Source organism: Syngnathoides biaculeatus, chromosome 23, assembly GCF_019802595.1.
Source record: "Syngnathoides biaculeatus isolate LvHL_M chromosome 23, ASM1980259v1, whole genome shotgun sequence".
In the NCBI taxonomy this organism is placed as follows: Eukaryota; Metazoa; Chordata; class Actinopteri; order Syngnathiformes; family Syngnathidae; genus Syngnathoides; species Syngnathoides biaculeatus.
In genome coordinates, this window is record NC_084662.1 from 13,033,625 (window position 1) to 13,060,789 (window position 27,165).

At 42.4% G+C, this 27,165-nt stretch overlaps 1 protein-coding gene across 1 annotated transcript in view; it reads right to left on the bottom strand.

Moving 5' to 3' along the window:
• The window catches only part of LOC133496428 (rho-associated protein kinase 2-like), a 33,033-nt gene extending 8,155 nt beyond the window's left edge, over positions 1-24,878 (bottom strand). Inside the window, exons 1-26 of the mRNA XM_061812005.1 lie at positions 24,601-24,878; positions 24,382-24,490; positions 18,129-18,210; positions 17,041-17,141; positions 14,997-15,134; positions 14,583-14,843; positions 13,864-14,008; positions 13,540-13,678; positions 11,847-11,938; positions 9,706-9,865; positions 8,790-8,886; positions 8,617-8,699; positions 8,496-8,544; positions 8,279-8,414; positions 8,067-8,158; positions 7,625-7,871; positions 6,878-6,984; positions 6,617-6,776; positions 6,334-6,494; positions 4,830-5,014; positions 4,668-4,737; positions 4,386-4,489; positions 2,680-2,866; positions 2,248-2,341; positions 2,070-2,164; positions 590-778 (exon numbers count right to left, since the gene is read on the bottom strand). Coding sequence (XP_061667989.1) covers positions 590-778; positions 2,070-2,164; positions 2,248-2,341; positions 2,680-2,866; positions 4,386-4,489; positions 4,668-4,737; positions 4,830-5,014; positions 6,334-6,494; positions 6,617-6,776; positions 6,878-6,984; positions 7,625-7,871; positions 8,067-8,158; positions 8,279-8,414; positions 8,496-8,544; positions 8,617-8,699; positions 8,790-8,886; positions 9,706-9,865; positions 11,847-11,938; positions 13,540-13,678; positions 13,864-14,008; positions 14,583-14,843; positions 14,997-15,134; positions 17,041-17,141; positions 18,129-18,210; positions 24,382-24,477 — 3,270 coding nt within the window. The 5' untranslated portion in view covers positions 24,478-24,490; positions 24,601-24,878. The remainder of the gene's footprint in view (positions 1-589; positions 779-2,069; positions 2,165-2,247; positions 2,342-2,679; positions 2,867-4,385; positions 4,490-4,667; positions 4,738-4,829; positions 5,015-6,333; positions 6,495-6,616; positions 6,777-6,877; positions 6,985-7,624; positions 7,872-8,066; positions 8,159-8,278; positions 8,415-8,495; positions 8,545-8,616; positions 8,700-8,789; positions 8,887-9,705; positions 9,866-11,846; positions 11,939-13,539; positions 13,679-13,863; positions 14,009-14,582; positions 14,844-14,996; positions 15,135-17,040; positions 17,142-18,128; positions 18,211-24,381; positions 24,491-24,600) is intronic.
• Between the last annotated feature and the right edge of the window lie 2,287 nt (positions 24,879-27,165).

Consider the following 27,165-nt stretch of genomic DNA (forward strand, 5'->3'; position numbering starts at 1 on the left):
GTCCAATATTCACGTTTGCAAATTGTATTGAATTTGGTCAACACAGACTTCTACGTGACTGTAGCGTGACCCGAAGTATGCTCCCTGCTTATGGTAGCCTCACGATTAGTTGCCGTTTCATGGACAGCTGTTTTTTCCCCGCCCCCGCTAAATCCCGCTTATTAAAAACTAAGTAAGTGTCTTTCGGCATGTCCCGTCATCTCAGATGAATGCTCATATTTGTTTTGGCAGAGTTTTTATGCCGGATGCCCTTCCTGACGCAACCCCTCTTGGGGAGTGGAGGCCCCAGTGAGATACGAACTCACAACCCCTGGCTTACCAAACCAATCTAACCAGTGAGCTATGGGGCCTCCTAAATCTTGCCTGTCAACTAACTCCAATTCAACTACTGTTTCTTCAAACAGGAGCATCTTTGCACTAAGGAAATTGAACAGCTCCCTCACAGCTAAAAATACAACACCTGAGAAACATTTGGACTGAACGGCGGCAAAAACTCTGGATATTTGAGTCATGATCTACTGGTATCTGAATCCTGATTTTTCTCCACCTATGAGGTTGCATATTCTGATGGTGGCGTGGGCGTACTCACCGCCTGCATTTCCGACAGCTCTCGCTGGTATTTGATGATGGTGCTGTTGAGTTTGTCCTTCTCGGACCTCAGCTCCAGCTGCAGCTTCCTGTTCTCCTTCTCCTTTCTGTGCACATCCGTGTCGATGCCGCGGTGGCCTCCTCTCGTGGGTTCCCTCCGGTTCATCACCTCAGCGAGCTTGTTTATGGCCTGCGTGATAAATATGGCATATATATTTTGTTGTCACGTTGGTGTGCGCAATGCGCCGGAAGCTCTACGTCTCTACGTCGGAATGTACCAGCAGGTTGTACAATTCGTAAAGAGATAGACTAGGTTTTACACTTGAATGGAAGGTTAGGGGAATTAAAATTCAGTGGGGAGTGTCAGGAGACACGGTGGCTCAGCTGGAAAGTGTTGGCACACTCACAGTTCTGAGGACCCGGGTTCAAACCCAGCCCGCCATGTGTGGAGTTTGCATGTTCTCCCCGTGCCTGCGTGAGTTTTCTCCGGGCACTCCGGTTTCCTCCCACATCCCAAAAACATGCGACATTAAGTGTGAATGTGAGCGCTGCTGGGCTTCAGCACTCCCCCCGACCCTTGTGATAATAAGCGGCTAAGAAAATGGAAGGATGGATGGATGGATGGATGGGTAGTGTCAGGAAGAAGTTTTGGAGTAATACCCGCACCTTCCCAAATTGGACAAACCAAAAAACACATGTGGCAAACATTTGGGCCTGGAAAGGATTATTTACAATGTACAATATTTATTTTTTTTTCCTTGTAGGAAATCACCCATTCATTAATTTTCTATACTGCTTATCCTCAATAGGGTCATGGGTGAGTACTTTGGTCAAGTAGCAGAGTACATCCTATATTAGCTTTTAGACGGTCCAAGGGCATACATTCGCTCACAAATAAGTCACACAGTTAACTCAACATGCATGTTTTTGGAACGTGGAAGAAACCCGGAGCACACGGACAAAACCCACACAAGCACAGGGCGAATCTGCAAACTCAGAGTCCGGATTTGAACGGCCAACCTCAAAACTGCCAGGCGAGTATACCAACTACTCATCACTATTTCACTCTTGTAAGAAATAAACTTTAAAAAGCCACACAAATACTGTAGACGTGGCACAGTGATACCTTGTTCACCAGCACTTGAACCCAAATATTTATAAAATGGGTTTTCGGTGTGTTTCTCATTTGTGAAAAGGCAATTACAAGCACTCACATTAAGTGAAGCTATATTGCTTCAGCCCTGAACTTTCACAGGATTTTAATAGCGCAAAATTTATTCGAGCTATGAACAGTGAATGGGGCCTGCTTTTGCTTTGAATAACAGTGAAGGGACTCACAAGCCTGCAGCCAAATATCTTTTTTTGGGGGGGCGACAAATGATAATGTCAGAGAAAGAAATTATTTGTGGAAAACATCCTTGAAAGTAAAAGTGAGAGTGTTAAAGCCTCGTGTCGGCGCCTTGATACACAGACACACGTACCTGTATTTTTAATGTCCTTTCAGTCTGCAACTGCTTTTCAAAGGCCACGATGAGAGAGCTCATGTTCTGTTCCTCATCCTTGGCTTCCTGGAGCTCTGCAAAAATAGCAGACGACGGCTGCGTGACGATTTATTCTAAGAATCCGTAGAAAAGCCCCGCTTTTCCCCGGAGGACTCACGTTGCTGCAGTTCTTTCATCTGGTTGTTGAGTTCCTCCTTCTCGCTGGCTAGGTTGGCCACATCCACGGTCAGAGTGCGATTGGACTCCTCCAGCTGTGAAGAAGACAACTTCACTAAAGTACTTATAACAAGTAAACTTTCATGCTTCTTGTCAGGAGAAATGTTTACTCGTGCCTTCTCAATTTAAAACGGAGGACAGCAAGCTGATGTGTGAAGGACTTTGGTCGACACTTGTCTTTTTAAACATGTTCCTTGAACACATTTGAATTTAATTAAGTATCAGTGGATTGTTTACATTCAGCAATGCTCGAATTGAACATTTAGCATAGCATGAGAAGGAATTTTTATGATTAAAGCACAATTATATTATCTGATTATAACCCAAAGAAAACACAAAGAATATTTTTGGTGGGAACTGACTGCCACCTCACCGAGCTGATGGTGGCCTCCTTCTCGTTGAGCTCCTGCTTGTGTTTCGCCATCATGTCTTTGATCTCCAGCTCCTTCATGATCTTCTCCTTCTCCAAATTAGAGAACTGCTCCTCGACTATGGAGCGGGCCAACTGCTCGGAGTCTGCCTTGGTCAGGCTGACTTCCAGCTGGGACGCCAGCGATTCCCTGTGGTCGGGAAAGGGGGCGGAAAGCCTTATTAAGTATAGTGTTGAAAATAAAATAAATAGATCAATGTCTAACATCAGTTCTTTCGGAAATAAGTACAGGAAAATGAATTATATATATTTTTTTAAAAAAAAGGTTTTGAAGATGCATTTCTGCTAATTCCCTTTTTCATATAGTAAAGTTGAAAAAAGAATGTACCGTAATTTCCGGCCCATAAGCCGCGACTTTTTTCCCCCACAGGTTTTGAACCCTGCAGTTTATACGGTGATGCGGCTAATTTGTGCGGTTTTTTTTCCTAACGGCCGCAAGGGGGCACTCGAGCAGAAAAGGCAAGAGTGAGACCGGTGGAATATATGTGCCGAGGAAGTGAGTTTTACCGGTCTGGCTCTATTAGCGCTGCACTAGTGTGTTACTGCACTGTCGCGATGATTTTTACCGGTATGTTTTTTTTTTTTTTAACCAGCCCTGCTCGCACGGCACGAGCGGTAAACTCTGTTTACAGTCTTTGTAAATATTTCGTTTTTCAATGTGGGTTTTAATGTGGCCACTTGCTGCTTTTACACAGCTGCGGCGTATGCATGTACCAAATGGTATTTCCTTTACAAATGTACTGGGTGAGGCTTATAACCAGGTGCGCTCTCTAGGCTGGGAATTATGGTATTTATGCATATTTGCAATTTTCTTCTTGCATATTCACAGACTTCCATTTTTCCCTGCAAAACTCACTATTCACTGCTTCTGAACTCTGGCCAAAGTGCTGTCTCATATAAAAGTAGTGGTATCAAGAAGCTCTCTTGAAGTGAGTTGAGGAGCTTCATGTTGTGCCTTGTTCCCATATTGTGGCATTTTTGTGCCAAGGAATTGTAATAAAGTGAGTTGAGGAGCTTCATGCAATTTAACACTTTTTAGGCGGTGCATGAATTTGTGGATTTTTTTGCTATTCGCGCCAACCCTACGTGAATATGCGAGTTTCTCAGCAGACAGAAAAAGATGCCCGACTCCAAATCTGCAACTACATGAATACGCGAGCAGCGAACACAATCTACATTTGGCCAGCAAAACTCTGACATTTTGTTTGTCATTACTTTAAAGCACCTAACTGTGATCATTTAATTTTTGATACCAAAAAGAGTAGTTGTCGCTATCGTTGCCATGGTGGGCCCACATCACCTATTTCGGCGCTCTGTAACTTTGATGGCCCACGCTGTGAGCACAAGATCCGTTTATCAAACCAGAGCGCTTAAGATTTGGATAGGACATTTATTGCACAAATCTATAGTGTAGAATGTGTGCTATAATTTAGACATGTTCTATTAACGGTGAGCACAAACATTTATTGGATTTACAAGTTCCCCTTGATGTACTGCAAGTTTACTGCAGTCCCTTTGTGTCCCCCCAGTGGCATAAAAGTCAATTACACAACAAGGGGAGCCCTGTAGCAAAAAACCTTGGTACTCCTTTAGTGCTGCTTGAATATTCATGCGGTGTGTTACTGTTCTGCCATTTAGCCCGCAGTTACCTGTCCTCCTGGTACTCTCCCAGACGTTGCTGAGCCTCTTTATACATGGTGTTTTTCTCATCGCACTCCTCCTTCAGCTCGCGGATCTGCGTCTTGTAAAGGGTCTAACACAGAGGCAGGATTTTCCCGTCATTTCATACCACAACATTCACACAGTTCGGGGGTCAATTAACAAAAGGAACGCTGACTTTCCGACATGCCGGACACTGCTGTGTGCAAAAAAAAAAAAAAAAAAAAAAAAAAAAAAAAAGCGCACTAAAAAAGGAAGGGAAGAATTTCTACCGTGAAATATTGCTCCGCCTCCAGCTGGTCCTTTAAATCTTTCAGCAGGCTTTCCGACTCCTGCTTCTCCCTGTAACAGCACCATGAATCTGTCATGCCCCCATGTATTCCTTTACATCAACAAGTGTGCTTTACATCAGCACTGGTGTGTGTTGAGCGGACCTGCGCAGCTCCTGGTTCTGTTTATCAAGGACCTGCTTAATCTCCAGCAGTTGGTTGAGCTCCTGTTTGAGCTGCTTTTCCGAGGTGTGCAGGACAGTCACCTGCTGTTTCTCCATCTTCAGGTCACTCTGGACAAGACTGCGCTTGTGGACCTCCTGCTCCACACGTAGGCTCAGGTTCTTTACCTGGACAAGCACAGTAAAGCTCATGTATGATAAATGAATTGATCTTGAGAATCGTGGGGTTCGTGCAGAATGGAATATTCGCATTAATAAGGCATTGCATTAAAACTAGTGATAGAGTGCTAATCCTACTCTCAAATAAATAATATAAAGCATGATCCCAAAACAATGCATAAATTCATTATTTTTACAGCATTACCCTTGAAAATAAGACTCATCTCCTCCACGACATACTAAGCTTGTTTCTCGGATGAGATGCATCATACATACATCCATACTTTGACACCAATTACTGTACTAATTTTTATTTAGACATGGCTTTGGCTGCATTTTAGAGCTATAAACAAAGAGCACAAAAAGTGCAAGGGATTTCTCTACTGGAAAGAAACCAGCAGCGCATCAAACCCGCTCCAACTTGTTTTTGCGTCGGTGTGGTACTGTTAATCATGACACAAAGTAAACTTGCCGTATTTTCCGCACCGCATTATAAGGTGCACCTTCAAAGAATGGCCTATTTCAAAACTTTTTTTCATATGTATGGCGCACCGAATTATAAGGTGCATACAATAGATGCGACAGTCGAGGCTGGGGTTACGTTATGCATCCATTGGATGGAGCTGCACTAAAGGCTCAATATTGATCCATATATAAGGCGCAACGTTAGCTTTTGAGAAAATTAAAGGCTTTTAGGTGCGCCTTATAGTGTAGAAAATACGGGAGTATAGTGGGGGGTAGTTTTGAACAACAACAATAATAACAAAACTTATTGTATGTTCGATACAATACAGTATATAAAGCTTGCCCTTAAGGTCCTTTTCGAAGCCAAATTTTTTTGTGGCTATGCCATCAAGAACATGAAATGAGGCAGGACAAAGTCAACCTGGCAATTTTCCACTTTAAGAGGTAGCATGAAAGCAAAAAGAAGGAGTAACAGGAGGGACAGAACCTGTGGGAAATTACCAAATTTGAAAAAAAAAATGTTGAGAATTTGTTGTGTATTTATTTGCTTGGTTTGTGTATTAAAGTAGCATTTTTGAGAAGGATTATGATTATCCAAATAATTATGCAAATTTATCCCAGCTATGGTGGTACACAATGGACTGTATGTTAGCACACTTGGCTATCTAGCTAGCAGACTATCATTAGTCAAAATTATAAGGTTTATTTGAACAATTTGGTTTGGCCAATTCTTTTTTTATTTTGTTTAAAGGCACTTTTTTATTTTTGAAAAGTATCTCTGTATTGCAGACTTTCCTCTGTCACGGACAGGTCGGGATAGGTTGCTTGATACGACGTGACGAGCTGGAAGTCACCAAACGCACCTCTTCAGAAACTTTCTCTTTTTGCGCGTACAGCTCATCCAATTTGTGCTGAGCCTGTTTGTAATCACAGTCCAGCATGGAATGATCTTTCTTCAGCTGCAGCAGCTTGGCCTCCACCTCCTGCTTGAGAACGCGCTCTTCCTGAAGGGTGTGCTCCATCTCTGCAACGCAAGGACAGAATGACAATTTGCGCAAAAAACACTGAAAGCAGGGAAAAGATTTTTGCTTCCTCTATTGTTCATCCCTTTTTTTTTTTTTGAGTTGTAACCATCCTTTCACTTACCCTTTAGGGCCGCAGATTTTGCCACCTCAATGGACTGGTAAATTTGGTTTTCATCTGCCAGCTTGGCCTTGGTAGCTTTGTGTTCGGCCTCCTCCTGCTCCAGACTCTGCTGGAGCGACTTCAACTTGAACGTCAGCTCGATCTCTTGGTTGCTCTTTTCCTAGTTGGTCAAAGAAGACTTTAATTGGCTAGAACTTCTTCGTATTCACATCATTTCTCGCACAGCCTCAAAATGAACTTAAAAAAACACTGGGAAACAACCTTCTCCAGGTTATTGATCCTCTCTTGAAGTTGGCTCTTTTCGGTCTGGATGATGGAGAGACATGACTTCACTTCCTTCACCTCCTCTTCCAGGCTAGTTGTATGTCCTGAGGTAGGTGAATAAAAGAGAATAGGTATACATAGTAAGCGCATAAATAGCCTTGTCCAAATCTCTCAGGCTGGGTATTACATTATTTACTACATGGAAAGCTACCTGACATCTGAAGCAGAGGCATGACATCATGTTCCAGAATACATCATATATTTTTCTCTTTTACCTATCTCCATCCATATGTGTACTTTTTTTTTTTTTTTAAACCAGGAGTGGAAAAAAATGAGGAATCATGCAAACAGGCCACACTTTGTTATTCAACGTCTCCAATGAACGTTAAAATCAAGTTTCCAAACGGCATCACGCATGAGGTCCTGGCGCCGCTTTGGCATCTGTGGCCCCTTTTGCTTTGGGCTTTTTGAAAAGATGTTTCCATGTATGACTTAAAAATTTCCAAAGACTTGCTCCAAATAATTAAGATCTTATTGCCTGTCATAGCTCGTGTTGGATGTAATTTTTATTACTGCAGCAGATGTGACCATAAAAAAAAAACCAACATTAAGTGATCCATTAAGTGGTTTGGTAATTTGATTAAGTTTGGCTTTATTAAAAATGGCATTCTATATCATTCATAATGGTAGTTTACTATGACTTGTGTGCACAAAGCCCAGACATGAACTCAAGGGCTCACTCACCCTGTAAGTCTGCGATTACATCCGTCTTGATGCAACGCTCCCTCCTCTCCGCCTCCAGCTCAGTCCGCAGTGTCGTCAGCTGCCTCTCCAGCTCCATCTTGGCCTCCTCCAGCTGCTTGCACTTCTCCTGCACCTCCCTGAGGCTCAACTCCAGGCTCTGGGCCTGTTTCTGCATCTCCGCCTGGCTCTTCTTTAACCTCGCGGCGGCCTCCAGTTCCGCCTGAAGCGTCTCGGCCGCCTCCTCAAGCTGCCGACGAGAAGGACACGACAAGAACAATTAACATAAATGATCGTAAATAATTCAAAATTAATTAGTAGAACTGACATAACCCCCTTTTAGTGATTTGTGATGTTTTTTTTTCTGTCTCCTTAAATATTCATTTTATTTTTTTTATACCAGTCTCAATAGAAAATGCTTATTCAGACATCACTTTTTCCTTACTTGTTTCTGCAACTGGATATTCTTCTCGTTGGATATTTGTGAATTGTGGTTCCTCTTCTTCAGATCTTCTAACTGGTCCCTCAGGTTGTTCACTGGGGTTTAACGAAAGAATTAGAAGATCGATCTCAGAGGGATAATCAAACAAAGTAGCTAGAAATGAGCAGCAGGAGACAGAGAATCAAGCTCGGTCACACTGAAATACAGCTGCGTACGTTCATTCTCCAAGCCTCGCTTCCTGTCCGTCTCAATATCGACTTTGCGCTGGTTCTCGGTACTCTGGTGCTGCAGCAGCGCTCGCTCGCGCTCGAGCTGCCTCAGCGAGGCCTCCACGCGCTGTCTGCTATTCATCTGACCAGATGGACGACGACGACAGACTCAGCACAAGACAGAACACCAGAAAACTGTTGCAGCAATGGCATCAATCCTCACCTCATTGTCTAATTCCTTGACCAACTTGTCTAAACGGTTGGAGGCATTTCTGCAGACAAAGAGCAATTTTAATTCCATAATTTGGAGTCCTCCATTATAATCTATGAAGTTCCACTACTACCTGAACTTGTGCTCCAGCTCGTCTTTTGCCTGCATTTCATGGTCCAGTTGCTCTTCCAGTTCATTCAATTTTTTCTGCAGTTGCTAACAAAACAGAGCAGAATATGATGCAATAAAACCACTTTGCCTCGATTAATTCAACTTCACAGCGCCCACATGTGAGGAAATGCTTACTTCTTTCTTGTTGTCAGAGCGCTGTTGCCTTTCTTCCAATTTTTCCTTTTCGTTCTCAGAATCTTCCTCCAGGCTGTTTTTCTTGGGCTTCAGCAGACTGAGAGAGAACAGAGGCAAACCTTTGCAACAGTTTGTCGATTTTGTATCAAAATAAAATAACCGGTATGTTTATGTCTTGGGACTTTGAGACTTTCACACTTCCGGATTGGTGTTGATGATCACGATTCCTGGAGATGTTTAATGGTTAGCGACAATATCTGGAGATCATTACGTGGCTTTTCAGGATGGTTTTTATGACAAACAAGGAATTTGAAGCCATTTTAACAAGGTGGAAACATGGTTTCCAGATACAAAAAGTAATGTTAGTTTGTATCTTCACTTCAATCTGCACATCCTTTTGACAAGGCATGCGACACTTATTTAAAAAAAAAAAAAGAAAAAAAAAGAAAGCAACCCCAAGTGTGACTGTAATACACACATTTATGCAGACTAACAACAACAACTGTGAGTAATAACACTCAAATGGCCTCAAACCAAAAATGGAGCTTGTGTTTCTTTTTTCTGTTTTTTTTTTTTTTTTTTTTTTTTTTTGCATGCTCTCTGAGAGTATGCAAGCTTTGGGAGCTCATGGTGAGAGGCAAGGGCAATTTTAGGCCGGCTGTCAGAACAAGGCAGCACAGTGTGAAGAGTGAACAGGCGTACAGTGTGTGAATTCTGGATGGCTCCATTTAAATGCAAAAAAAAAAAAAAAAAAGAAAAAAGGAGCAGCCATCGCTTATGTTTCCTGTGTTGGAGGCCGGCGCTGCTTTTTCTACACATGAGACTCATTTGAGTGGCGGAAACTATATTGAAAATGATATTACAAAAAAGGGCATAAGAAGCAGGTGCCACAATAAAAGAAAGAAATAAAACTTACTGGTCTTCCTTAAAGTAGGTGAAGCCGACAAATGGAAGCTGGTTGCCCACAAAGGCTTTGGGTGGTGGGAAGGTCTCAGCGGCCCCTTTATCATCCTCGATGTCGTCAAAGTTGCTGGTGTCTATGTCGCTGTTCAGTTCTGGGACGACGGGAGCCACAGCTGGAGGAAGACATTTAAACGCCTTGTAAGCTTTCAAAAGCCCCCTTCACAAGTGAGAAGGCTCTGGCACTGCCGCTCGTAGCAAAAAAAAAAAAAAAAAAAACAGCGAGACTTGGGTCAGGCTGGCGTGACCGCTGCTTCTTTTCACGCACAGTGCTCACTTTGTGCAGACTTTCACAAATAGACTAAACGGTGCAATTTTCTCAGGGACACGCACACACTTAAAAAAATAAAATTTGTCACAGGGTGACACAGAATGGTAAATTGGGGAAATAAAACAGCTACACTAAAGCTTTAAAGCTAATTATCGCCTGCATGTGGCGCACCTTATAAACTGAGACAAATGTCCAGAACTCAAGCAAAGCAATTAAGTGATACAAATAAAGTACTTGATCTGTACTTTTATATGGCACCACATCAAAGTTAAGGGATCTTCCTTGGGTCATGCCAAAAGAGCTTTTATTAATCGCTAAAGTGAATAGCTTGTCCCTGGGGCGATCACCCAGCAGTGAGCAAAATGTCATCCAAATTGTTTAATTTTTTATGAACAGTCCATTTTACGCATACAGTACAAAAACATCAGCTTCTTGGCAGAATCCAATGAAGTTTAATAACTATCATTAAATCAAGAATACGCGACATGTATTCACCCTGGCAAACGTAATTCATTTTCATGGTAACAAATGTGAAAGTAGAGAGCGGAGAAATGAAGCAAATCAAGATAAAAAAAAAAAAAAAAAGAAAAAGCCAAAAACTGGTGAGCTGGAAAGAGAAACGGGCCCTTGTGGCTCCGTTTCCCGGAATGCACCCTGATAGAGAGCGGCTAATGACAGACAGCACCGGCCGCGGTGACAGCGAGAGAGCGGGACCAAACCCCGCAACTGGGGCATCCATCCCTTCTCATTAGGCCCCGCCGCACGGCTGGCCCCACCCGCCCCTACCAAGAGGCATGTCCATCCGTTCGTCTGTGGTGACGACGTCGTAAGCTTGAACGTCCAAGGCGCACGACGCATATTTCTAAACTGGAGACTGCACCGTAACCTGCAGGTGTTGTTTGGTCCGTCTGTGTATGTCGTACACATGCGCAACAGTTGTGTTTTCACCTTCCAGACTTGCCAGATTCCGATCAGAACTCGTGCATTGCCCTAATGGAAGCCATGTGAACCTGCACTGTATTGAGACAAGGCTCCCAAAATACTGCCACAATGCTTCCTTCCATCTGTAGTGCAATTATCAACACTTCAAAACTGATGTTGGAGCGCTCTTAAATGTACTGTAATTGCTAATATAGATGTTAAAATTAGTATTTTTAAGGATGAATAGCATCGGGGCAAGAATCCATACACGCCCATTAAAATATAACATTTAATGTGTATGAAAATTGTCACTAGCTAAGCTAAGGTGATTCTCTTGAATAACAGAAAACCAAAGCTATAAAGTCCCCAAATGTTTATTTATTTTAATGGAGCGAATATATATACTGGACGCTTCTAAAAATGTGTGGGTTTCTAGGATTGTTATCTTTCTCTTGCTGTGATAAAATGCTAAAAGAAAACCATGCAATGTGTCATGTATTTATTTACCCAAAAGCTCTCACCCAAAGCTTGATAAAAGCCAGATAAAATGACATAATAATTGGCTCACACTTATCAGGCTGCTTTACAGGGTTTGGGGCCAAATAACAACAGCCTTTTGCTTTAATTTAGTTGAAATATCTCTCTGCTTTTAGTATTCCAATATAAAGTATATTTATAGGATATATTTGCTCTGTGTGGTTCCCGCTTGCAAGTCTTCTAGGTCGCCTGATGCAGGATGAACACATGGTGAGCATATGTGCCCAACATACAGGGCACGGAAATCCACAAGCAACTAATAACACCGAACTTTGAGTAGTCCACTGCCACCAAAATGATCAAAACAAGAAGCAAAGTAGAAACTAATAACCAGAAGGAAGCGTGGAGAAATCCAAAAAGACACTTACTCTCTCGGATGTTGTCAAAGGTCCACTGGTCGCTTTTGAAGAAAGGATGGCTTTTGATCTCCTCCACTCCGGTGCGGCCTAGACGAACCTCCCTGCGCACAGCGGGGGCGTGAAACAATCAGACTGAAAACACCTGCCACCATCAACCTCACCACCACAGTCCCTGTCGAGAGGACTGACCGCGAGGTGCGGACCGCAGAGACCGGCACCGACAACCACTTGACCGCTGGTGGACAAGAACAAAAACCTTCTGCGACCTCCCTAGATAATAACGGTCGACTAACTATAACGGACTAAAGTGTCCCCTTCCTTGCACCTCTTTGGAACTCCACCTTCACTTTCCTTCCACCCCCTTCCACACTGCTGGGTGCACAGGAAGAGGGGCGCGGCAGCTTGGCCTTGCCACGTGTGGGACATTCCAAACTCAGCCAAGAGGAAGAAACCCGAGGGGCGGGGAGCGCGAAAGGGAAAAGAACGGTTTAAAACCCACGCGAACATTAAAAGAAGCGTTATGGAAAAGGTTCTGTCAAAATGGAAGAAAGCGTGCTATCAAATCACAGCAGAGTGGTGATAACGGGGGAGTGGGGGAGGATTTTTTTTTTTTTTCACCTGAGAGAATAGCGAGTGAGAGAGTCAATAAACAGAGTGAAGTGAAGAAAAGTGAAAGGCTCCTCTGTACTGAGGTAGAAAGGGTCTTGTCTGAGCCCTCTCAGGTGGGGGGCAGGGCTACTAATGTAAATAGGAAGTTGTCTCTCCAACAGGGGAAAAGGCCCTTGTCGCATTTTCACTTTTACACTTTAACAGGTAGCTTTCTTCAGCATTTGAACAATTCAATTATTCACAGGGTCCGTACGGTTCAGGTGGTAAAACTGCCTTCCAGCAATTTCAGGATATATGTTCAAGCTTAGAGAGTTGAGAGTGCATTCAAATTATCAAATAAAACAAATTATACATTAATTAAATACACTAGGCTGCTCCAAATGGTTGGTTTTCAAACTGAGGGCGCGGCGTCATTGGGGGCACAGATTGTTTCAAAATCCACCCCCCCCAAATGGTTTCCAATTTTCAGCGCCATTATGTTACCCGCGAACACTTTTACAAGAAAAAGTAAAAATAAGTAAGTAATTTTCCTTCGACTTGTCCTGTTAGGGGGTCGCCACAGCGAAACGCTCATATCTGTTTGGCACAGGTTTTACGCCGGATGCCCTCCCTGACGTGGAGGCCCCGGTGGGATACGAACTCACGACCCCTGGTTTACCAAACCAATGCTCTAACCACTAACCTATGGGGCCTCTTTTTCCAAGAAAATCTCCAAAACGCTTGAAAAACACAGCTCTCCTCCACTATAGCACAAACCCTCTATATTGTTTTGTGCTTGATACAACAGCAACATGAAAACATTAAATACATTCAGCGAGATCACCCCATCCAATTTATTCCAAATTAGTTAGATGCTCATCACTAATATGGGGATAATACCATACTCAAAAAAAAAAATTCAGTGCTAAAATGATGCTGTACAAGCAATATTGTTAATCCTGCAGTGCTATAGCCTTTTTACATGTGACATTGCAGTATTTTATAGAAGGTACTATATTTCAGGGTTTTCTATAGCTTGCAAGAGATATTTCCTGCAGCACCTCAGTTTGACAGCAAGAACTATGGTATGTCAACAAGGCATTGGAGCGCAAACCTGTCAGTTAGAAAGGCACAGATGAGCTCTTTGGCCTCCTGGGACATCTCGACGTCATCCGGGAATTTGAGGGAATTCTTGTGGTTCATGATCTTTCCGTAGGTTCCCACAAGGGATTCAGCGTAGAAAGGTGTTTCACCTGCGTTGCAAAACATTTAAGATAAGAAAACCTTCATTTGTCCCACAGTGGGGGGAAATTGAAAAAAAAAAAAAAATCAATTGGACAGAACAAAAAATGATCTTTGTCAATCTAGACTCTCTTATGGAAGCGTACAAGATGAGTCTGAGTGTATTAGCATATTACATCCACAAGAGGTCACTCACCCACTAACAGCTCGTACATGACCACCCCGACAGACCACCAGTCGCACTCCTTCCCATAATGACCCATCCCTCCCTGAGACTGAAGCACCTCAGGGGAAATGTAGTCAGGTGTTCCTACAGCAGTGTCACAGCGCACCATGCCTGTCTTTGGACACACACACAAAAAAAAAAAAAAACCCAAGATCATACACAGTATGTATAAAAATCAACAATTTAGGAGTAAGGAGTTGCCATGGCAATGAGGGCATTAAAACATAATATTGTAATACTCACATTCACACATACGGACAATGTAGAATCCGTTCATCCATTTTTATACACTGCTTGCTCTCATTTTGGCAACTTAACAGGTGTTGGCTGCCTTTTACTGTTACAAACTAAACACTAGGTGGCGCAGTTTAGCTGTGGAAAAAAGGCTAAATCCTGAATCGCCTCATCATATTTACACACAAAACTTATTCACTAGTTTTGGAATCATAAATCAAGCGTAATGGGTTTCTCAACCATTGTTCACATCTGGTAATGCAAAAATGCTTATATCATCTCAACATTATCATTTATGATATGTGACAATTTGAAATGCTGCGACATATTTTCACAAGAATCACGGATTTTGACACCGGTGATTTGCCTCCGAGGGCCACATAACATTGTGTAGCGGGCCAGATCTGACCCCCCGGGCTTCGAGTTTGACACATGTGGCACAGATGCTAACTTACCGAGTCCATCTTCATGCACGTGCCAAAGTCGGCCAGTTTAAGGTGGCCGTGGCGGTCGAGCAGCAGGTTGTCGGGCTTGACGTCGCGGTGGATGAAGCCCATGGAGTGGATGGCGTCCAAGGCCAGCACCACCTCGGCCGTGTAGAAGCGAGCCCACTTCTCGGGGATGTCGTAGTTATAGAGGAGCGTGACCACGTCGCCGCCCGGCATGAACTCCATCACCATGTAGAGGTGGCGGTCATCTTGGAAGGCACAGCACAACTACAAAACACACACCAGTCACACACGAATGCACATTTATTTTTTTCAGTGAGCATAAATATTTCTTTCGTTACTGATCACTAGTAATAAAACAACCGTGTATTATTAAACTGTAAAAAAAATAAATAAGAATAAAGCAGCGCATGGTCACACCTGGATGACCCAGGGGCTGTTGGAGAAGGCCATGATGTGCCTCTCCTCCCAGAAGAATGCCGAGTCGGACCGCTTGATCATCTCGAACTTGTTCAGCTTCTTCATGGCATAAACCTTGCGAGAGGCCTTGTGTCGCACCTGCGGCACAGAAGTTGGCACAAGTACGACGTCAGCTCCGTGCGAGCGGGAAGATTGTCACAGTGTCACAATGTTTGGGATTATTGAAGAGACATAAGGCTGTAATTAAAGGCGCCCGCCTGGAGAAAGGCATGCCGGCACATGTTTTTAAACTCCAGCGAACCACGCCCCCTCCATCACTATGTTGTCCCACACACTGCTCCTGTCCAGACAGGTTTGTTCGACAGAACACCAAAGCGGAGCTTCTAGTGTCAAACATGATGCCTTGTGAGCTGGTGTGCTGCTAAAATAGTGTGGAATTGTGGTCGACAGTCAGCTGGATGTTCATTTAATCAATAGGGCTGAGCAATTAATAGTTATTAATAGATATTACAGGGATGAGAATGAGCAATTTGGAAAAAAACTGAAAATGTCTGCCTTGGGGGGATTTCAAATGTGGGTGGTTTATAAACATTTTTTATAAAGCAGTGTTAAATGGTGACCTCTGGTTACTTCTAAGAGTGTAAATACAGGGCAATCATAATATTTAGAAAACTTAAAATATGAGTCCAAACAATCAAAATAATTTTGCTAAACTTCCAGACATAAAAATGTAGACTGAGTGAAATTTACATCAAATGAGCTACTGCACTTACAAGTTATACTTCAGAATAGTACAGTCACAAGTAATTTGTTTATAGAGAGAGAGAGAGAGAGAGAGAGAGAGAGAGAGAGAGAGAGAGAGAGAGAGAGAGAGAGAGAGAGAGATAGAGAGAGAGAGAGCGAGAGAGAGAGAGAGAGAGAGAAGAGAGAGAGAGAGAGAGAGATGAGCGAGCTATCTATAGATCTCTCTATCTCTGATCTCGACTCTCTCTCGATCTCTCTCTCTCTCTCTCTCTCTCGCTGCTCTTCTATCTCTCTCCTCTCTCTCTCTCTCGTCTCTCTCAAAGAGATAGAGATCCTATGAAGAGGAGAGATAGAGAGCAGATCGATTTTTGTTTCTTTTTGCCGGAAACGTCCACTTTTTATATGTGTTCCGTTAGACATGTTGATACAGTTTTTGTTCCTACCTGCACGGTTGCACTTTTTTCAACCCCTGCCCATCTGAAATAGTTTTTTACCCCGTGGTTTTGATCAATTTCCCTGGCACGATCTTCATCTTTTCGCTCCAAGACTTTCGCCATACTGGCAAATGTGCAGACCGCATATGCGCATATACTGTATGTCCATAAGTTATAACTATGCCGTAGTAAACACAATGCTTAACCATGAAATGTTAACATCAGAGTGAAAATACTGACGAAATACCGCCAAAATGCTACCGGAAATCGGAATGTTGTCGTTATTATAAACACCAATTTCAATGCATACAGATAGCGATGCCGTTTTCCGCTATCACAGCCGACGAATTTCACGACGAGTGTTGCCGATAGATGCTGGCGACCGGTCTTGATCAGAGCCTCTCGACGGTTTTACACGTTTCACAAAAATGACAATTTTCAGCTGAAAAAACTCGAAATTCCGCGAATCCACAGAAAATTCTCATCCCTGATTTTATCACCGAACTGAGTTTCTTTTTACAGCTTCCGTTGTTGTTTTTTCCCCCCACATTATTTCTGTGCAAATTGATGCATATTATCATAATGACTGTAAATATCAAGTTGATTTGAATAATGTCATTGTTATGTGCTTTCCAAATCAGAATATTGTCATGTCGATTATTGTGGTTGTGGATTGTGGTGCAGTGCAGAGCTGTTTGTCATATTTTTTACTTTTCTCATGTGGCCGAATTCTGTGACCCAAATTTCTTTTTTAAGCCAAACCTGGTAAAAATCTGACCTCATGATGCACCTAAGTGCATCCCTACCTCACAAAAGCGGCAGGTGGCCATCCAAGCGGTAAAACGATTTCAAGAGCGGAATCTCACCAGCTGCACTTCTCCGTAAGCGCCTCTGCCGATCAACTTCACCTTCTCGAAGTCTTCGTGCTTGACCTGGAGCTCGCGCAGCTGGCTCACCGCCTTCTCATCTGCGCAGAGAAAGAGATATGATGTGTTGCCGCAGCAACACGCAGGTCAAACTTCAATCGAATAGAGTGAGGTGTTAACATCTAGATCAGGGACACGTGAGTCGGGTCGTCGTCGTATTTTATAGCAAAGTTCGTGTGCAACTCTCGCTGCTAATACAAAATTTTTGAAGAAAACCTCCGCGAGATTGTGTATTATTTGTATGTATTATTTTAACCATGTCTACCGATAGTTTAAATCAGGGGTGTCAAACTCATTTTTGTCGCGGGCCACATTTCACTTAGGGTTTCCCTCAGAGGGCCGTTATGACTGTGAAACCATAAAAATATTTAACTGCCTCATAATATTTTCACATGAAATTTATGAACTGATTTTGGAATCAGAAATTGAGAGTAATGGGTTTTTCAACTACTGCTGTTTGGTCACACAAGAATGTTTGGCATGTCTTAACGTTATCATTCATGATATGACAATTTGAAATTTTGGTATAGATTTGAACAAAAATCATGAAAGTTGATCCATATGATTTGCCTTTGTGGGCCACATGGGACCGATCTGGCCCCCCGGGCCTTGAGTTTGACACCGGTGGTTTAAGTCATCTTTGCTCTAAGGAAGTCAAAATACAAAGTTGTTTTGTGCCGCGAGAGATCATCAGTTGCGCTGCGGGAAAATATTCAGTTTCATTTAATTGCATGGAAAATTATTCACCGTACTACAAATGACATCAAATGTATTTTTGTTCATTAATCTGCTCCAATGTCATCTAGTCTTGGGAATTAAATGCTGTACTTTAGATAGCAGAAGGTAAATGATTAACCCGTCTGGTGCGTTTTTACCTTTTGGGGATTTTCTGTTTGGCTGTGTGCCAAGGAGTTTTGTTTTTTTTTTCCCCGATGTGTGATATGTACATTCTCTCCGTAAATATTGGGAAATACAGGTATATGCCATATACACATACTGTACATACAAGCTCATACAGAAGCACTTACATCGGTTGAGAAATGTTTCGATGTTCTTGTTCTTTCGCAGAGCAGGATAGTTCAAATCATGTGCCAAGGCATTTATGGAATCCTGGATGAAAAAGACAATGAAAATCAGCCAAGAGATCCCATAAATATGCAAAGTCAGGTGATGTAATTGGGCAAAATAACAAAACCACTACTTTTCCAACATATATATAGACATTCAAACATTTGCAAGTTGTTCATCCTGCCATCTGCCCATTTTTTTTAACATCACTTCATCTGTATCGAGTCAAAGCGTGACACCACGGCTAACTTTGGACAAAAGGCGGACTGGACGCTGGACTGGTTGCAAGTCAATTCCAAGACGATTATCACTGGCATCTGGTGGAAAAGGCATATCTCCAAAACTCTAACTTCCCAGAAAGCCCCAAAAATGGGATGTTCGTTGTGCCATTAAGACTGCATCATCACACAATTTGTAAAAATGACAATCACATGGAGACTGACTAATGAGATTGATTTGTTGGGATGAAGAAAAAAAGGAACTGACATATTATACCTGGGTTTTGGTCCGATGCCAGCGATATAAAGAAAGATGGACGAGCACCAACACTTCACATTGACAGTAAGCGAACCCACAAATGAACAACTACAGATGAGGTCCGGCAGTGACTAGGAAGCTATTTGATTCATAATTTTAGGTCCTGCTTGGACTTCTCAAAAACTTGGGGATCGGGACCCAAAGCAAATCCCAAGCCATTTTTGAATGGGTGAGTCAGAGACCATTTATTGAAGATTACACGCATGGTCTTAATTTTCTGCATCTGTAACGGCCAATAGAGACTTAGCATGGGTGACGAGGTGCGACAAGCCATTTCCTCCTTAAAACTCAGTCGTGGGTAGCGTCCCATTTTTGGGACATCATGATTTTCACGCATTATATCCTTCAGTATGTCAAAATGTTTAAGTGTTTTAATCTGAAACCATAATTTGTTATCAGGAGAGGATAACTCATTGGTCAAAATTAGCACGAAGTTATTTTTCCTTTCCTTCCTGACCCAACATGGCTGCCTCAAGTACACATGGAACGTTTTCCAAGAGAAGAAAGGGGGAAAGGTCAGTATGCAACCAAATTTGTCTTCAAAATGCTAATCCATCAGTATTATTAATGCGTAAGTGACATCTTTTTTGCCCTTTGTTTCATGCGTTAAACGAAAAAGAAGTGTTATTTCCTTAATTGTGGCCTGTTAGGAGACTTTTATCTCATTAAGGCAAAAAATTGCCACCCTGCCTATGAATGGGTTTTAGCAGTCCCTGGGTTTCTCGCACCGGTCATCAAGTTGATCCTTTTTGACCCTTTGGGGCCATCGTACTTTGGCATTCCTAACAACCCATCATGTTTGTTTGTGGCATCGACCACGTAAATCAAACATGAAACCTTAAAAGGAAGTTCAGACCTTGATGACCTGATAGCAGACTATGGCCACGACGGACAAATGCTCTTAAACCACGACTAAAATTCATCTAAGTTTGCACACACTCCAAAATACTGGACCGAATCCTGCAACCCTTGCCACAATATCTCACCAAACCGTTACAACTCGAGTCTCTCGAATAGTTTGGATGAAATGGTGTAAATCACAAAACGGCTGGTTTCATCTCAACACAGCAAGACAAACGAGTGGACAGGGGCCGCACGGGCTGAACGCCGCGGCCCCACTTGTGTCATCCGGGGAATCGGATTTCAGCATGGAATCAAAACGTCCCAACTCCGAGGTGTGTCTTGCCGGCCCGCACATGTGCCTGGGCGGGCAGGGGGAGATCCGGAACAATTCTGAAACTTTAAATAGCAGCGGTGAGGAGCAATCTCCCCCCCCCCACTGCAGATGGGGTGGAAATAGACCACCGGCTCACATTCTATTTATTGTGGGACAAACAGCTTATGGTTTCGGACTGACGTCGCCGTTACGCACGCATACGCGCACGCAGATACTGTACGCTGCAATAATGTTACCGAAATAGAAGGAACACACAAAGAAGATGTTTATCATACACAACAAGTACAGCGTGTCTTCAGTTAAGTCCTTTCTGATATTGTGGCATGCCTGCATAACTTTTTAAAACTTTCTTGGCCTTTTCGAATTATTCTAAAAGAAGGACCAGACCCAAAAGGCGGTCTTAAGAGCAACGATAACATGAGAACATGCGGCCGTGGCCCAAGTTTCATTCAGAGCGGTAGCCTCTGGCATCAACAAATCCGGTCTAACTTATGGACTAAAGTACATTTTTGGGGTTGTTTTTACATTTAAACACTCAACACTGGTTAGTTTTCTCCACATTTGGATGATGGGTTAAAAAAAATGTCCACGTCAAAGCATGAATCCTACAGGTTTCAAGACATGTCCAACACAAGATGGCAAAGGTAGTGGAGGTCAACGTTGAAGTTTAGGTCTTTGTCTAGTCATTGAGGCCTGCCACAGCTTTAAAAAAAAAAAAAAAAAAAAAAAAAATGCCCCCCCCATTGTTCTTACGGGGTGATAATACACTTATTATTTTTAATTTCTTTATTGAACCAGAGACAACACAGCGTCACGCAAGAAACAACATTATATGTACACTGTCAAATATTTTACTTGTAAGGCTCGACAATGACGACAGACATTTGAATCTGATAAATAGGAGGAATATTGTGGTTGTAACCGGTCACGTGACATAACATGGCATTTTTGATTGGCCGTTACACCCGCGACATTGCCTCACACTCGCAACGTTTCAGTCAGTTTGGGCCGCATTGCTATGTGGGCCTAATGCAAAAAAACCCATACAAACAAATTAATTAATTAATAAACAACCAAATAAATAAATAACCCCAAAAATAAATAAATGATGGGGGTAGGGGGATTTTTGCTCTGGGCCAAAACATCATTTTTTGAAAACATGTAGTTCTAAAGGACTTTATTTATTTATTTATTTTATCTTATGTATTTATTTCTAAATCCTAGGTGAGTAATTATTGGGCTGCTATTCCGTTCATATTGCTATCAGCGGACATAAAAGCAAACCCAATCAGGAAAAAAAAATAGATACAGTATTAGAAATAGTATAATACAATATTCAAATACAGGAGAACATCCAAAATTCAGACAAAATATTTGGGAAAAATACTCTTTAAAAGTGCAACAAAACTTAAAAGTTTAAACTGTTATCATGCATGAAGACACACAAAAATATTCAGCGACTTCAGCTCAGTGAGCAAAGAGAGGTGGTAGCGGTGTTTATTTTTGCTTTTGTTTTTTTAATCCCACGACGGGAGACTACCAGAAATGGCAAACAAGAGGTGTCGATGGTTACCGGAGAACTTGAAACGGAACTCATTGTAACACAAAAAGGTGTCTTGCTGTTAAGGTATCAGTTTCACAAAGGGTTTATACCGACGTAGCAACACCAACGATGCGCTGTCATGCTGCCCTCCGATGACAGAAATGCCGCAAATAAATCCCAGCAATAAAAAAAGTTTTGATTTAAAGAGCCTTTCAAGGGACCCGACGACGCTTAACAATAACTCAGTGGGTGTAAAAAAATGTTAAGTATGTCAGGAGTGCTATGACATCAGAGGAGTTGACAGCCGATAGCTGACGTGATAGAAGTTTCCGGTCGTGGTCAAACGGGGCTCCTTGTGAGGTTAAGTTTGGAGAAAGCATGGTAGGTTAACGTCTTAAGATGTTGCAGAGAAAGCTCCAGCTCACTTTTGGGAGTTGTGGAAGTTAAGTGGCAACGCAAAGTACACAAAGCGTCCAATGGAAGTCATTTGCGATCTACTGTATGCATTGGAAAAAAAAACAGGAGAGTATATATTTATTACCGAGTCGTAAATGTAATAAAGGGGGTAGGAGGTTAGTGTATATCTCTGCAAAAGGAGAATAGTTGTCACTTTTATTCTGTGTTGGATAACAAAAATGTATTAACACCAACAGTACTTAAAACACTGCCGGCAAAGTTATTTAATACATGTTTGAATGATGGTGACAGAGCTGGGAAATAACTTTTTGCTATTTTTGAAATTAAAACTCACTTTTTTATTTCCTTTTAATTCAATTATATTATGTTTCATTTTAGACATGTCGATAGTGAGCATTTGATGGGGATTCCTATTATTGTGAAAGAGCAAAGAACCTCCATCCATGCCCCTATGGGTAAAAAAATGATTTATGAACAATAAGTCTGCAACATAGACTGAAGTCATGTCTTCATTTTGAACCTTGACCATTCATTGTTCAACGATAAGCATTAAGCACACGAAAACTGCAAACACCGCAGTTGCGACACCTGCCGAACTTCACGAGAAATCAGTTTCCTTGCTTCCATTGGTGTTTGTTCTACAACAACATCAAAAGCATTCGCGTTTGTGAACAAACGGGAAGGGGGACGACGTGAGGTCACGGAGGGTTATCGCCATCTCAATTCCAGGACGTGACCTCACTCTTCCTGTGTGGGACGGCCCCCGGGGCAGTTTAGACGGCGTAGCGGACGTTACTGGGTCCATCTCGGTGGACGCTTAAAAGGAGCTCGGGTGGTAGTTATTCCAAGGAAAAACACGCATTACTTTCTCAAATTAGTGGTTTGGAAAAAACAATTCAGCACACGGGGAAACATTCCTCTGTTTTATTGGGGGGGGGGGGGGGACGGTCGACAAAAATTGTTTTAGATGCTCAAGTTGTCCATTTTGTGCCGGCTGATTCTGAACGAAACAATGTAACTCCTGGCAAGTGAACTTTGTATTGGCACATCACAGCAGCAGAGTCAAAGGTAGCCTTACACAAACCGATCATAACTAGGGATGTTCCTCTCATGCTTGAGTACTCCCCGATACCGACACTACTTTTTAATATATAAACTGTAAATACAGTGACAGATAATTGTAAACAAGGACCTTTGTTTCTCATGCGCATGATGACGTGACAATGTGTCAAATAGTCGCAAAGGACAGTACAACCTCGGTTCTTGAACACAATCCGTTCCAGAAGCGATTTGTTCGAAAACGGAATCGATATTTCCCACGTCTGCGTACAGATGCTGTGTTATACACAATAGCGCGTGTCGTGGATCAGCTAGTTGGGCCACGCGCATTAAGTTATTTCCGGGTTTTTTCGCAGTGCGTTCAAATTTACAATAACGCGCATCGTGGATCAGCTGATTGGGTCGCGCGCGTTATGTTATTTCCGGATTTTTTCACGGTGCATTCGAATTTACAATAACAACACACGTTGTGGTTTAGCTGGTTGGGCCACGCGTGTTGTGTTATTTACGGGCTTTTTCGCAGTGCGTTCGAATTCACAATAACAACGCACGTCATGGATCAGCTGGTCGACCCACGCGCGTTATGTTATTTCCGGGTTTTTCGTGGTGCGTCGGAATTTACAATAACCACGCACGTCGTGGGTCAGCTGGACGAGCCAGGCGCGTTATGTTATTTCCGGGTTTTGTCGTAGGCGGTGAGTTTGAAAAAAGAAGCAAAAAAATCTCGAAATTTTCATTCGAAAACCGATTTGTTTGAGAACGGAGACTTTCGAGAACCGAGTATTCACTTTCGTGCCAACTACTGGCGAGGGTGACTCAAATGACAACTTTTTCAAAATATTTGTGGCTGGTATCAGCAGTGTTGATGAGTACCCGATGACTTGAAATAAGTCCAGAATCAGCCCGAAAGTGACACCTGGTAATCGCAACATTCGGTCCTTTCATTTACTTTAGTGTCCTCACACCGTGGTGGGTAAAATGAAGTCCCCCCAGTTGACGTTTGGTGAGGCAGGGTTACACCCTGGACTGGTCACCAATCAACCCTTTAACCACATTTGTGCAAACAAACAAAAAAATCGCACCTATGGACAATTTAGGCGTCTCCCCGGATGCTAACATGCCTGTTTTGGGAATGTGGAAGGCCCACCGAAGATGGAGAAAACGTCACACAGGAAAGGATGCTGGGATTCAAACCCAGAACCTCAGAAATATTAGGAAAGAGTGCTATTAGTTCATCATGGTGTGTGGATAACGAATAATAAATATACTGTCAGCACTGATTAAAAATAGGCCTCCTCTGGGATCTCATTTGACTGCGAAAGTGTACCTAATAACCTGTCCAGCGAGTGTTTGTATGTTTACAGGTGTCAAATGAGCTAGCAGAACCCGCGGCCATTATGACGCTACAATAAGGGCATTCCCCACTTCTTACCTGAGTCGTTCTTCGATTTTAATTATAATTATTATTATTTTGACTCACCAGCAGTGTTTCCAAGTTCAACATGGACTCCGGGTTCCTCACGAGGACTTCCAGCGTATTGAGCCGGCTTTCCAGTCTGCTCTCAGCCCCGAGCATGATTAATTATCCTCTTCAGATATCATAAATAAAGTAGTTAAAAAAAATTTTAAAAAATGGGAAAAAAACATACACCGGAAGTGTGATGTTTTGTATCTCTCTTGGAATTACTTGACTACTCACGACTGACCAGCTGCTCCTCGCGTCAGTACTCCGGTAAATCGAAGTTAAAAAGTTAGGCAGGTTAATAAATTATCCGCGGACAAAAAAAAAAAAAAAAAAAACGTTCCCGGGTAGGGGAACCAGCAAAGCAGAGTCTCCGGAGTTGCGAGCCGACGCCACGCGGCTTTGCTCAGGTGAGCCCCGCTTCGATCTGGTCCCAGGTGAAATCCGAGCAAATCTGATCCGAGGACAGCCCGACGCACACGCCGCGGCAGATCAGATGTCACTTCCGGTAAGGACCGTCAAATTAAAAGCTCGGGGTTTGAATTCTCTTCCAAACTTATGTTGACGTCGCAGCCCGGGGAAGATAAGGAGGGTGCACAGCTGGGAGACAAAACTGCACCATTGTTTTTGCTTGGTCTGTCTGATGGGTGTGGCTGTCTGTCTTTTTATCTGTGCCGGCCCGGAGTGCTGTAAGTGACGTCAGAATGAATAGAATTATGTTAAAAACAAACAAACACATTATGTGACTCTTCAATATGAAAGCATTCCCAGGTGTTTCAATAACATGTTTCTCTGTCAAAACACAAAAATATCAAGGTCAGGAATGGATTAACAATACATATTTTCAGTCGTGAGGCCTTCAAGGTCAGTCAATCCTCCTCTGCTGGTTAAACACTGCCTGAAGCACTCACCCGCATTTACGCCCTAAATTGAAATATTTGTTTCAGCGATGTCGTCATTTAAGCACGCTGACGTGTGCTTTGAAGCGGCGCGGCCAGTTTAGCCACATCAGAAGCCGCAAACCCTTGGCTTGCCGTTCATAATGCGGACCGACAAATTGTTGAGCGTCTGCTCCATGCGCATTGGGAGTGTTTTCATTTGTTTGACTGTCCTCCCGTCGGCTAAATGGCTGAAAGTGCTTTAATTGTTGTAGCTCCATTTTTTTTCCCTTCCCCCACTTTCTCTGAAGCTTGCTTGTAAACTCAAAATGTGACTTGCAGAACACAACAAAAGATCTGATTCAAACAAACTTCACAACGAAAACATGTCCATAATAATCTGTTCAATTTAACATATTCAAAAACACGAATCTCTGGTGGGGATTATGGATTTTATCTAATACCTTGGCCATGTTATTTAATAAATATTGATGTTGAGCTGATGATGTACATGGGAATCCTGTGTGCTGTTATATTGTGTTTTGTACTGTATTGCTAACCCAGCAGGCACAAGATGTGGATTCAACGTTGAATTAACGTTGTTTTAGGTCGCGACGTCGAACAACCTAAATTCAACGTAAATTCCACAGTTTAATTTTCACGTTGTCAAATAGCGTTGTTTCATCGTTGATTCCTCGTGGATGTCGCAACCAACTGTCGATCTGTCGGTTACTGTCTGAAAATATTCCCATGATGCACTGCACGCGATGCTGCCATTCCCGGTTATCAAATCGTCAGCAATCGTTCATTGTGATTTGTAATTTTTATCGCAATGAATCTGTCTAAACTATCAGTCCGTCCATCCAGGCTGTGAGCTCCAACAGTGACCGCTAGTTTCAGTTTCCACCTGAGGCGTCTGTCGTGAGTGGTGAAACATCTGCTGCAGAGAGGCTATCTAGCCACCATTTCCACTCTCTCAATTACACTATATTATATTTTGTTTGTAACATACTTTAAAAACTGTTGTTTGTAAAAAGTATGCATGTATTACTGTGGGCTAATTGTTTGTAGTTTGACACTGCATAATAAAGGTTTCAATCTATAATGTTTTAATGGCTCAATTTCCATTTAGCATGGCTACGTTGATTTTATGTTGGATTGTCACGTCGATGCAATTTACGAATACAATGTAAAAGCAAAATTGTTTCAGTGTTGTAAAACAACGTTGATTCTGGGTTAGATTGCGACGTCGTCACAATTTACAAATATAATGTTAAAACAACGAATTTTCAACGCTGGACCTGGATGTTGTCAGACAACATCGATTCTAGGTTAGATTGTGACGTCGTCGCAATTTACAAACACAATGTTAAAACAACGAATTTTCCACGTTGGACCTGGACGTTGATTCATCGTATAATCCACGTCTTGTGCCTGCTGAGAAGGTAATTTCCAAGTGATATGATGATATTAAGAGCTGTATTTTGTCAGATAAGCCCCCACCGAAGGCTCAGTTACCAAACACATGGTTTAATATATACAGTATATTTTTTAATGCACATTCTCATTTTACGTTGTACAGTCAACGCCCGGCTTAAAAAAATAAATGTATTAGTCTCCCCAACCTGCCTAAAACTAGCATTTCACAAACAAGAAATTGCCCTTTTCAATTAGTCTACCAATGTATCACATAACATAGCCAAGCACAAATATCCTCACCCTGAGGAACATTAATGGTCGAACATTTATGTAACATTAGTATCCCAAGCTAATGTCGGGAACACTCTTAGTTAACACGTGAGCTCTGCTCATTGTATAATCGTATAATGTCACACATTATGTGTGTCCAGACACTCCAAAGACACAACTACAGTGTTTGTAGTCATTTAACATTTAAAAGAAACTTTTCCAAAAAAAAAAAAAA